Source organism: Aotus nancymaae, unplaced genomic scaffold (assembly GCF_030222135.1).
Source record: "Aotus nancymaae isolate 86718 unplaced genomic scaffold, 86718_ANA_hifiasm-v0.15.2.pri h1tg000003l, whole genome shotgun sequence".
NCBI lineage: Eukaryota > Metazoa > Chordata > Mammalia > Primates > Aotidae > Aotus > Aotus nancymaae.
Genome location: NW_026988414.1, coordinates 17,652,094 through 17,664,231, shown reverse-complemented (window position 1 = coordinate 17,664,231; position 12,138 = coordinate 17,652,094). Strand labels below are relative to the sequence as shown.

At 53.8% G+C, this 12,138-nt stretch overlaps 1 protein-coding gene across 1 annotated transcript in view; it reads left to right on the top strand.

Moving 5' to 3' along the window:
* The window catches only part of COL27A1 (collagen type XXVII alpha 1 chain), a 155,383-nt gene that overhangs the window by 92,039 nt on the left and 51,206 nt on the right, over positions 1-12,138 (top strand). The window contains exons 26-29 of the mRNA XM_064376659.1: positions 1,778-1,831; positions 3,744-3,797; positions 4,034-4,087; positions 8,118-8,171. Of these exons, the coding sequence (XP_064232729.1) occupies positions 1,778-1,831; positions 3,744-3,797; positions 4,034-4,087; positions 8,118-8,171 (216 nt within the window). The remainder of the gene's footprint in view (positions 1-1,777; positions 1,832-3,743; positions 3,798-4,033; positions 4,088-8,117; positions 8,172-12,138) is intronic.

Here is a 12,138-nt window from a genome sequence, read left to right as displayed (position 1 = left end):
CCAGTCAAGCAGGGGTCTTTTAACAGAGCAGTTTTTATTCCCTTCATTCGGTATCCTCTAAATGTCTGACCGCTCCCTTGTGGGAAGCTCAGGCCTCTGTCTTACCCCTGTGCCCTTGTAAAATAAATTAAGAGAGGATGGGACAGAGCAAACATGCATGGAGCGCCAATTCGCATTGCGTGTTAGCTCCCGTATTCAGAACAACGCCAGGAGCGAGGCGGGTACTTTGATTATCTCCCATTCTGCAGATGAGGCTCTGGGAGACTGATTTGCCCAGAACCCACACACCTGAAGACTGAATGACAGTGACATAAACTGCCAGGTACAGGGCTTGGCACACAGGAAGTACTCAATACGTTGAAGCTGTTGCTACAATATTGCTATCACTTGGAAAATGCTCTAATTAATTTTTAAAATTAAGTTATTGCAAAAATCAAATACTAATTATTTGCTGTGACATGTTAGCTGTGACCTCATACCTGGTACCTCATCCCTTCTACCTTATACTTGAGAAAAGTCTCTGAGCCCAGGGAACCAGGGGCAGGCCCAGGACCCACCACGTGTAGTGCCAGGGTGGTGCCGTGCCTGGCCCTGTTCACAGCCACATGCTTTGGGGGCCTTGGGCTGGAGGGGAAGGTGCCGTGGTCTTTGGAGCCACACAAACCAGAGTGGACATCCCAGGCTGCAGCAGTGAGAAAACACGTGTGGCTCTCGCTGAAGTGACCACCTTAAAACTGTCTTTAGATAAGAAGGTGTGGATCGCAGAGATAACCCTCTCACTATAGTTGACAGACAGCTAGGCTGGGTTTATTGCCTGAGCATATAACCTCTGGCCAATTCCTGGCCCAAGGTCTCATTTTACCCTGGCCAGGGTTTGGGGGACAGTCTGGGGGACAGCGAGCAGATTTTATGGAACAAATCCACTCATCCCTTTATCTTTCCTAATTCATCCAGAACCTCTTGGCTGCCAATCTGGGTTCTTCCAAAGCCACTTCTGCACTCCTGAAACACACAAGGCCCTCCCCGCTCAGTTTGCATTTTCCCTAGCAGAAAAGAGGGTGGGGCCTGAACAAGAAATTGATCGGCCTTCCCAGGTGACCCCTCTAGGCTGTCCACCCTCACTGTGCGTGTGCGTGTTTGCCTGCTCAGGGAGACAGCAAGGGCTGGGGCCACCTAGAAGAACCCCCTGGAACCCACAGGCAAGTTGTCACCCAGCAGAGTTCAGCGGAGCAGCAGGAGACGCACGTGTGTGTCTGCGTGTTCACCCTTTCAGAAAAAGGCAAGGAGGCCTTTCAGAAGACAGTCAGGAGGCCTCCACCTCCCTGATGCCAATCAGGTCTCTTGGCGGAGGCTGTTACGGTATTTCTATCCCAGCCAGCGGGTTTGTTTCACTCTTTGAAACAGCCCCAGAGCCCCGAAAGATGGGGACAGATGGCCTCTTCCCAGTACAGCTTAAGGGCCACCCCCCGCCACAGCTCTCCAAACGTGGCAGCCTCCCAGCCTGCTTCTGGCGCGGGAAGAATGTGTGGCGCTCCCAGGGATGTTGGCAGTGGCCCCACTGCTTGGCTTCAAAATCAGAACCATCTGGTGGAGTGAGGGAAGTCAGGATGGTGCCCAGAGAGAGGCAGCGCTCTCCCAGGCACAGCCCCACGCAGCCGGATGACCAGGCAGGGGCCGGAGACACCTGGGAGATGAGCTTCAGGGGAGGGGAAGGAGCACGCAGGCCAGGTCCCCGGATTCACATTATTTCTCTTGCTTTCGTGAATGTGTCTCACAGGGACTCATGGGATTCATTGGTCTGGTCGGGGATCCGGGAATCGTGGGAGAAAAGGTAAGTGGTGTTGAGGGGAAAAGGTACACACAATTAGAGCTTGTGTTTTGAAATGTTTAAAAGGAGAAGAGGCCCTTCGACCTGGGGATTGCAGACTACCCTCCCCTCCCCTCTCTCCTGACCTGGCATTCTGAGCTTGCCAAGAGCCATTGTTTCCTTTCCTGGCATTCCTCGGAGGTCTGTCCCTGCCCTCCTGTCATCAGCCTCAAACACAGTTAGACTTCTATGTGACAATCAGCGGATGCATGTGATCTGGGCTCCTCACGGCTGCCCATGGCGCTGCCCAGGTGTGGGCAAGAGCAAGGAGGAAAAGATTCATCTTTACAAAGAGAAAGCATGAGTATGTCCTTAGCTTGCCTCGCTAAGCCTCTGTTTTAGATGAGATAGCACAGGCTCAAATAGGAGAGGTGACTTACTCAAGGTCACCGAGATAGTAAGTGGCAGTGCTGAGATTTGAACCAGGTTCACTGCCAAAGGTTAGTTACACTTGGCTCACTAAGACGCTCTGCCTCTTATTGGCTCCCAGCTCCCAGCAAGGGCCTTGGAGGCACTTGTCTTCCTTTATATGGGTTTATCCAGTCCCCAGAGCAGGCCCTCTGGGAGAACCAGTGTTATTCCCATTGAATAGATGGAAGAACTGAGGTCCAGAGGGAGGAAGGATCCCCCAAGCCTGGCCCCACCTGACTCTCCAGGCTCCTCTTGTGTGTCACTCTATCACTCTATGTGGCCCAGACCCTCGGGCCTCTGCCTTCTTCCTCCTCGTCCTCCCTCTCTTCCCCCTCCTCCTCCCTCTCTTCCCCCTCCTCCTTTTAAATTCAACTTTTTATCTTGAAATTTTACATTTCACTTTTTATTTATTTTGAAATAATGACAGACTCACAAGAAGTTGCAAAAAATAGTACCCTTCACCCTGTTTCTTCCCATGGTAGCATCTTACATCATGACAGCGTAACATCAAAGCCAACTCTGGCGTCCTGCTGTTGCTCAAATGACCCCTGTCCCTCCTCACCTACAGACCATTGCCCGTGCCCTTCCCTTGGCCAAATCCACTCTTCCCATTCCCCTCTGCCCCCACCCTTCTTGTCCAGATACTCTTAATTATCCTTCAGCTTCTGGGTCAAGAGAGACTTCCTGGGGAAGCTTTCCCTGACCAGCTCTGCCCCCAAGTGGGTCAAGTCCCCCAATGATAACACCTTACACCATGGCCCCCACCCTCACTACCCTGTGTCTCCTATAACGCTCTGAGTGCCTTGCTACATGGGAGCAGGTCTACTCACCATTGTATATTCAGAGGCTGGCAGGCAGATAGCGTTGGGTGCATAGTAGGCGCTCAGAAGATCAAATATTTGCTGGCTGGGTGGATATAAGAAACAGGGTCTCACAAAAACAGAGTCAAGATTCGAACCCAGAGCACCTACCTTCTGGCTAGAGCATCTGCTACACTGCCGGCTCTGCGCTATCTATCTAGGTCAGTTGAGAGGGAATGAGTTATGTCTCTGATTCTCTAGCATCTCATCTAGGTTTGGACAGGGGGTGAGGACAGTGAAAGAAATGCCTTCTCTTGCTGTTTCCACCTCAGCAAGTCTAGATGCCAGGCTTAATAAGGACCACATGTGGGCCAGGATCAAAGGGGACAATGTAATTAGCGCTTCCTTAATCAGGATCATCCTCGGAGGGAAATTCACTGTATGGCCCGCTGCAGGGGGTGCTGGGGCCTTCCGGGGCTTGCCAGATCTTGGCTTCTGAGTGAAATCCCAGGTCCCTGCCTGGGTGATGTGGCCATGACCCTCTAGAGGCCTTGAGTGAGCCCCTGCTTCTCTTTGAGCTTCTGGATGGCCCTCTGCACCTGCCTCCCACAGAGCCACCCCACAGCCATAGCCGTGACCTGCCTGCATTGCTGTCTCCATCACAGGGTGATCGTGGCATGATGGGACCCCCAGGCGCACCTGGACCCAAGGGGTCGATGGTAAGGAGTAAGTCTGCATCCTCTTGCCCCCTCCTGTTGCAGCCTTGAGTGACAGCTCTGCTCTCCTCCATGAACCGCACACCCCAGACATGCAGAATGACCGGCTCCCTCTTTGTCCGCGGGGCCTAGCTGCTGTCCTCTTGGCTTTGCGTTGGGACTGAGCCGACCGAGGCGGGACTGAAGGAGGAAGGGGCACCTTCTGCAGCTGATTCCTCCTTTGTCTGCTCTCTCGGCAGGGTCATCCTGGAATGCCAGGTGGCATGGGGAGCCCTGGAGAGCCTGGACCCCAGGTAACCAACGCTCTCGTGTTCCCTAAGCTCAAACCACTGTCAGATAAGGGTTAGGCGGCCAGGTATGGTGGCTCACACCTGTAATCTCAGCACTTTGGGAAGCCAAGGCGGGCAGATGACTTGGGGACAGGAGTTCAAGACCAGCCTGACCAACATGGTGAAACCTCGTCTCTACTAAAAACACAAAAATTAGCTGAGCATGGTGGCACACTCCTAGAATCCCAGATACTCCGTAGGCTGAGGCACGAGAATCACTTGAACCCAGGAGGCAGAGGTTGCAGTGAGCTGAGATCACACCACTGCACTCTAGCCTGGGTGACAGAGCTAGACCCTGTCTCAAAAAAAAAAGGGAAAGAAGGAAAGCAAGAAAGAGAAAGAGTGAAAGGAAAGAAAGGAAAGAAGGAAAGAAAGAAAGAAGGAGAGAGAAAGAAGAAAAGGGAAGGAAGGGAGTGGGGAGAAAGAAAGAAAAAAGAGAAAGGAAGAAAGAGAAAAAAGAAAAAAGAGAGAAAGGGAGGGAGGGAAGGAAGGAAGGAGAGACAAAAGAAAAGAGAAAAAGAATAAGGGTTAGGAGTGCCAGCCTCAGAATCAGACAGACCTGAGTAGAATCCCGGCTACACAGTCTCTGTATTCCTCGGGAAGATCATGTAACTTTTCTGAGCCTGAATTTTGCTCATTTGAAAAACAGAACAAAATAATCATGGTCATGACAGTGTGACCGTGTGGTTAGATGGCAGTGTGAGCTGATGCTCATTGTTGAGTGGTGTTTGTTCACGGTCGTGACAGTGTGACCGTGTGGTTAGATGGCAGCATGGGCCGATGCTCATTGCTGAGTGGTGTTTGTTCCTTGGGCGCATCTTGGTTATCAGCAGCATTATCACTGTTGTCCATTCACTGATTCACTCTGTAATGACTGAGTGATAAGTGCCTGGACAGTTTCGGGAGCTGCGGGGAGGGGCCCAATCTCAGCTCACTGCAACCTCCACCTCCCGGGTTCGAGAGATTCTTGTGTAGCTGGGATCACAGGCGTGTACTACCACAACCAGCTAATTTTTGTGGTTTTAGTAGACATGGGGTTTTGGCAGTTCTAGGAGCTGGGGATATGGCAGCAAGAAAGGCAGAAAATGGGCCCTTCCTTTGGAATGTGTAGTCCAGTGTGGGGAGTGGGTAGATAGAATCCAGTAAGTGACGTCTGCTATGGAAGAAGCAGGCACGAAGATGGGAAATGCTGGACAAACCGGGCTAAAGGTCCTCAGAGGCCTGGGTTTCTCATGATGACTGAGGAAGCAGGCATATTCCTGAGGCTCCCAAGGCAGAGAGTGGTGGGAGAGGCTGGGAGAGCTGGGGGAAGGGTGTAGCCAGGAGCACTCAAGTTCAGGAGCCCCTTCTCCTCCTCAAGGGTGATTGGGGGGCGGGGCGCTGCTCTCACTTGGAGCAGGTAGAGCTTCCTCATGTCCCTCAGTTTCTGCCGATGGAGGATGGAAACTGGGGAAGGGCACTTGCTTCAGCCAAGGCCAGGGCTCAGGGCTGGGAGCCCAGTCCAGGGTGGGCTTCGGGAAGGTGGGGAGAGTGGGATACCATAGCCCCTGCTGTGATATGGGGCTGGTCCCTTGGATCTCTTGGGGTTTCTTATAGCCAGCCAGCTGCCCCCAGTGACACTGGGGAAGCCAGCTAGCATGGAGGCCTAGAAAAGCACCTTCAGAACCAGACATATGGGGGTGAAATTCCGACTTCCCAGCTTGCCAGCTGCAGGATTGTTGGCAACATTCATAGCCTCCCTGAGCCTCAGTTTCCTCATCTGTAAGTCAGTATAATGCCACCTTCAGTGTGAGACCGTCGTGAGAGATGCTACTGTGCATTGAAGGAGTGCTTTGCAACCCTCCTGCAGAACTATGCGCTTCATGAATGGTAATAACTATTTGTTAGAGATGATAATTAATAATTGCCACAATTATTAGTAAGGCTACTACTATGAAAAGTGACATTTCTGGTGATGCTGTTCACGCCTGATTGGCATTTTCCCACTTTACCAATCACTTTCACCTCCATATTGTCCTACAGCACATTGAGACCCGTCAAGATTATCATCCCCATTATTGGGGTGGGGGTGAGGCTCTGGGACCTGCCCAGGGTCGCCCAGTGACCAGAGTTGGGTCTAGCATTCAGTTCTGACTGCCTCCTGCCTTGCAAGAGCAGGCAGGTAGCTACCTTTTCCTGAGGACTTTGTCACTTCATCTTCTAGAAACTCTAGGAGGTAAGACTCTTGTATCCCCATTGTATAGATGACAAAACTGAGGCCCAATGAGTCGAAGTAACTTGCCTAAGATGGCACAATTAGTAAGCGGCACAGCTGGCACTTGAGCCCGGGTTCTCCTGCGCTACAGCCTGCTCTTCGGAGCACGCTATGCCTTGATGGAAAGACTTGGCTCCCGAAACTTCCCAGTGGAGCATTGCATGCCTTCTGAGCTCTGAGATCACTCTATAAAATGGCCCATTCTCACCCAGTCTTTGTGTTCTCCACCATCCGGGAGTCAGATCTGCCTTTTATGGGGCCAAGCCCTGGTCCACACCCTGCCTGCTCTGCTGATGAAGGGTCAGCCTGAGGCCCAGCCCCTCACATCCACCCCTCCGCAGCAGCTGTCAGAGGGTCTGCTGGGTGATAGCTGCAGGGTTCACACCCCTCAAAGCCATGGGGAGAGGGAAACGGGAATGTCAAGAGTTCATCCTGAGGCCCCTAATGGGTCTGGGCCTCTCCCTGGTATTCAGAGGAGGAACGAGGCTGGCTCTGCCTTGCAAAAGGAGCACGCCCAGCCCGAGAATCGCTGCGAGAAGCTGGGAGGCTCCTGCAGCTGGCAGAGGGTCTTGGCTGGCCGGTGGAGGAAGTTGCTGCTTGAGGTCTATCAAGCCGGGTCTGGAATCGGGGTGGAGGTGGGGGAGACGGGGCAGAGGGGTGGCCTGCTTCCCATCTTCTCCTGCGTTTCCTCCCTCCCCCCACCAACCCTCTTCAGTTCGTGTGCTCCTTATTCATTCAAAAGATTCCTCAGTGCCTGTCACACATCAGTGCCAGGCCAGGTGCTGAGGATTCAGGAACTAAACGGGACCTGGTTCCTCGCCCTCTGGCCCTGCCTCTCTTTCTCCTCTTGAGATGGCTATGCATCTGCCTGGGGCCAGGCCTTGCTCCCCTCTCATGCCACCCCACCCCCTTCTCTGCCCCTGCCTCCTGTCTCCTTCTCTCCTTCTCGATCCTCTCCCACTCTGCTCCCTCTGCCTCCCAAGCCCACCCCAGGCCTGTGTTCTAGGTTCTTCCTCTTCTTCTGCCCTGGGGGAAAATATTCAGGAAATTATTGGGTGTCAAGGTGGAGGCAAGGGACAGAACTTGGAGAGAATCACCAGATTCTCCTTTCTGATGGGGAAGAAAAGAGACGAGGATTTGAGGAGACCTTTTGTCGTACTTGTCATTGTAGGCTGGAGGCAGTGGCTTGCACCTGTAATCCCAGCACTTTGGGAAGCTGAAGCAGGAGGTTCACTTGAGCCTAGGAGTTTGAGATCAGCCTGGGCAACATAGTGAGACCCTGTCTCCACAAAAATAAGAAAATTCTTTGGGCATAATGGTGCATGCCAGCGATACTAACTACTTAGCAAGGCTGAGGCAGGGGATCGCTTGAGCCCCAGACTCAAGGCTGTGCTGCACTCCAGCCTGGGCCACAGAGCCAGATCCTGTCTCAATGAAGAATGAATGAATGAATGAATGCATGGCATCATATCTTCTCATTGCTGATTTTGAGGAAAAGGAGAAGAAAATGTCACGTAGGGAGCCTTCTCCCCATTTCCCAGGAAATGTGGCTTGCCAGCTGCCTTCCCCAATGAGCCAGGTGCCCTGTCCTCCCATGTGGAGGCTGCCAGGCCCAGGCAGCTTCTGAACATGCCCATCTGAGGGCAGCAGGCCTTTAAGCTTTGCCCCACACTTCTGGCCCCCCGTGTTGCTCTCACTTCCTAAAAAGGGCTCTCTCCAAACTCTTTCTCCTCTTCCCAGGGTCCTCCAGGATCTCGAGGCCCACCAGGCATGAGGGGAGCAAAGGGACGTTGGGTAAGTTGGGCCCAGCTCCTGGGGGCTGATGCTGGTGGGAGGGAGCACATTTGGAACAGGGCCACCTGCCAGAGACTGCCCAGTCTCTGTCCCCGCCCAGCTCTGGGATCTGTGACTTTCGCAGCACGAGGCAAGGTTCCAGGCTCACCTTGGGCCTGGCTCTGGGGGTGGGACCCCACCCTTCCTTCCAATTCATTTCTGAGCCTTGCCGTCCATCCACCAGGCACAGTCGGGCTCTGGTACCAGTTCTTTTTCATTCATTTATTTAACCAGCACTTATTTAGCACCTCCTGTATGCCAGCCACTGTGGGAGGCTCTGCAGATATTATGGTGAACAGAACAGACATGACCCCTGCCTGCCCCGGTGAGCCAGTCAACAAGTGAATCAAACCAGTTGGCAGACACAGGTGATACAGTGCAGGGTCATCAGCACACAGACCGAGGGGGCACTGGCAGCCTGGAAGCCCAGAGGAGGACCCTCGCTGTGCAGGCTACTAAGGAAGGACTTTAGGAGAGGGCAGTGCCTGAGCTGATACCAGCTTCCCAGCAGGGGACGAGCAGGGGAAAGCCTGACGGTGAGACAGGAGGTGGGTGCTTAGGGATCCCCAGGATCAACGGAGGGGTGAGGGAGAGGGATGGGGCCAGGACTTAGCAGGCACCAAGCGAGACATGGCCTCAAAAACCGCAGCTATACTCTAGGGGCAGTGGGAGGCTGCAGAGGGTGTTAAACAAGGGCTGTCCTGAGTCGCAGGGAGTAATCGCCAGCACATACGCTCTGCCAGACACTGTCTGTCACACACATTAACTCATTTAATCCTCAACCCTGCCACGTAGGTGCTATTCTCATTCCCATTTTATTTTTATTATATTTTTATTGTTTTATTATTAGATTACTTAACCTTTCTCCTAGAAAGCCTTTGATTCCTGGGTTAAACAAGCTGCTCTGTGATTCAGGCCAAGCCCTCAACACCTCTGAGCCTCCACTCCACTCCCAGAGAGGCATAGAGAAGTTAAGTCATTTGCCTCAAGTTGCACAGCTAAAAAGTGGCAGAACTGGGATTTGAACCCAGGGAATCTGGCTTGTTTGCGTACCTAATTCAACCTTATTTTTAATCACACAGGGAGGGCTGACAGAATGGTCTGCCATAAATAGGTATATAGGCGTGGGGCGTGCAGCCTGATTGTAAAGAGGAAGTGAGATGGACCAGGTAGTATCAGCCCAGGCCTGATATCCAAGCTCCATACAGGGGATCCGTGATTATTACTCTCCTCTTGGCTGGATTTCAAATGGTTTTAAAGTTTCCCCCAAACCAGATGGCCTGAGCAGCCGGCCTGGAAGAGGGAAGATTAAGAGGCATTCCTCTGACCCGGCAGGGTCCCTCCGGTGCCCATGTCCTCTGGGTCTCTACAAGCGGGCCTCGGCTTCAGGGCAGCTAGGCTCCATCCAGATCCTCTGTATGTCCCCTTCGGCTCCAGGAAGCTGGATTCCCTAGAGGGTGAGCTGCGTGGGCCCAGGCCCCCCTGCCCTGCCTCAGATGCGAGGCTTAGGCCCCTCAACTCACTGGGCTCCCCTCAGACATCCCCACCACCCCTTCTCAGCAGTGGCTTGAAGAATGCGTCCCCTGCTTAAGGAAACCCAGGCTTCCAACCACATCAAAGTCTCCTGGACTGAGAGGGGAGCATCAGGAACATGAGCTCCTCTCCCTACTGGGTTTGTGAGGAATGCACAACCTATGAGATCGGCCCCCTGGGTCGGTCTCCTGCTGAACTGCTGCGCTTGGCCACCTCCAGATGCAGTGACCGAGGATGGGGAACCTAGAGAGGCACTGTGCCTGCGAAAGAGCTTGATTCTGGGCAAGTCCTGATCAGCTCCTGGTTTGCCCTGTGCCCTTAGCAAGGCCTTGTGGCTCTGTGCCTCAGTTTATCCATATGTGCCATGAGGAATGGGCCTGGAGGTCTGCAGGGCCTTGCCTGCTTCCCTGCCTGTGTGTAGGACAGGCCCTGCTGCCCACCCCACTGCCCACCCGAGGAAGAATGAGCGCTGAGTGTTCGTGGCCAGGGGCAAGGGAGGCACTCGTCCTCTGTTGGTGAGGATACCGATTAGAACCTGGGCCCACAGGCCTCAGTGAAAAGAACAAGGACTCTGCCATCAGATGGGCCTAGCGGCAAGTCTCAGCACCCCCAGTTCCCAGGTGTGGAACCCCAGGCCGGTCTCCTAGCCTCTTAGAGCCTTTCTCCCACCTGCTCAGGTGGGAGACGTTAGTTCCTCCTTCCAAGGGGGTTGTAAGGACTCCTGCAGTGCCTCGGGCCCACTCTGCCCCTGCTGGTGGGTGTCAGAGCTTAGCAGACTTTGCCTGAATCCACGCTCCTCCTCTTGGATCTTGGATCTTGGACGACTGATTTCCCCTCCTGAGCCTTTACTTCTCCCTCGGTAAAGTGGGTCAGCCACAGAACCAAGCTGGTGGGCTGGCCGTGGGGATTCAGTCCCTTCATGAGCACCTCGAACCTGCTGCAGGGTGACAGCACAGCACATGATGGTGTGTGTCCATTCCTGCTGGTTCCTCTGCCTTTTTTCACAAGAGCTATGATTGGCCAGATCTTCTCTCCCAGGCTGTAGCTCCTCCCCGCCAAGCCTGACCCCAGGCCTGGCTGGAGGGCAGCCCCCACTGTGCCTGCAAACATCTTCCTCTGGGAGCGGATGCAGGAGAGCAGACATGTGGCTCTGATAGAACCCAGGCTTCCCTCCAGCAGGCGTGGGGGCCGTGGGCCTTCCCGGGTTCATTTAGGGAGGGAGGCGGCAGGACAGTGGGGACCTGCAGGATGAACTGTTGAGTGGCCCAAGCAAGGGTGAGGGTGTCCGGCTGCCCTCGCCCCTCTCCCTGCCCTGTGGAGCTGGGGAGACGGGGTGGCTGGTGGCCCCACTACTGCCTCCTCCTCTCTCTTAAGCCAGGCCAGCTTCTCCCGGTGCTATCCCTGGTGCTCTGCTGGGATAGTGAGTTCTCCCAGATAAGAGGGATTTTAGACCTTGTCTTCTCCACCACCACGCCCCAGTGTGTGGGCTTCCTGACAGGTTCCTCTGGGCCCTGACCTGTATACCCCCGCTGACGGGGAGCTCACTCCCTTTCTGATAAACAGTGACAGGTAGTGGTGAAGAAAACGGATGTCTAGCTGACTTGGTCTCAAATTCTGGCTCCTCCACTTCCTAGCTGTGTGACCACAGGCAAGTTCACCTCCATCCTGATCCTGTTTCTTTCCTTGTAAAAGGAGGGTAATAGCTTTCACTGCTACTGCGGTGGCTGCTGCTGCTCTACTATTATTATTAGATTACTTAACCTTTCTCCCAGAAAGCCTTTGATTCCTGGGATAAACAAGTGCTGTGGGATTCAGGCCAAGCAACACCTCTGGGCCTCCCCTCCCCTCCCAGAGCTATCCCTGTCCAGGGAGGTGCGTGTCTCAGTGAGAGACAGAGCCCAGAGGCCAGAGGTCATCTTTCAGGAGGACTCAGTGATTTGCCATCAGTTCAGCTCCTGTTGCAGCTCCCATGACCTAGGACGCCCCCTCCTCATGTGGCTCCAGCTGTGCCAGGCCTGTGCCCATGAATCGTGGGTGTTAAGTCTAACGACGTGGTGTGACAGTGTCCATAAGAGCCTAAGGCTGAGGCCCAAAGAAGAGACAGGGCTTTTCTGGGTCACACAGCAAACCAGCAACAGAACTAGGGCTGGCACCCGAGCCCCATAATGCGTGCTAGAGACAGCTTGTTTAGGAGTTCATCAGACCTCAGCTTGAATCTCTGAAAACTCTCAACGGGTTTTGTACAGCATAATATAAACTTACCGAGGAAGGGACTGAGTCCAGATTCACCAAGCCACTCCTGTGTCCCTGCTTCTGGGGAGCCTGCCACCTCCTCTGGCAGATCCTGGTGGGGATGGAACTAGCCATTATTAAGCACTTTCTGCATGCCAGGCAC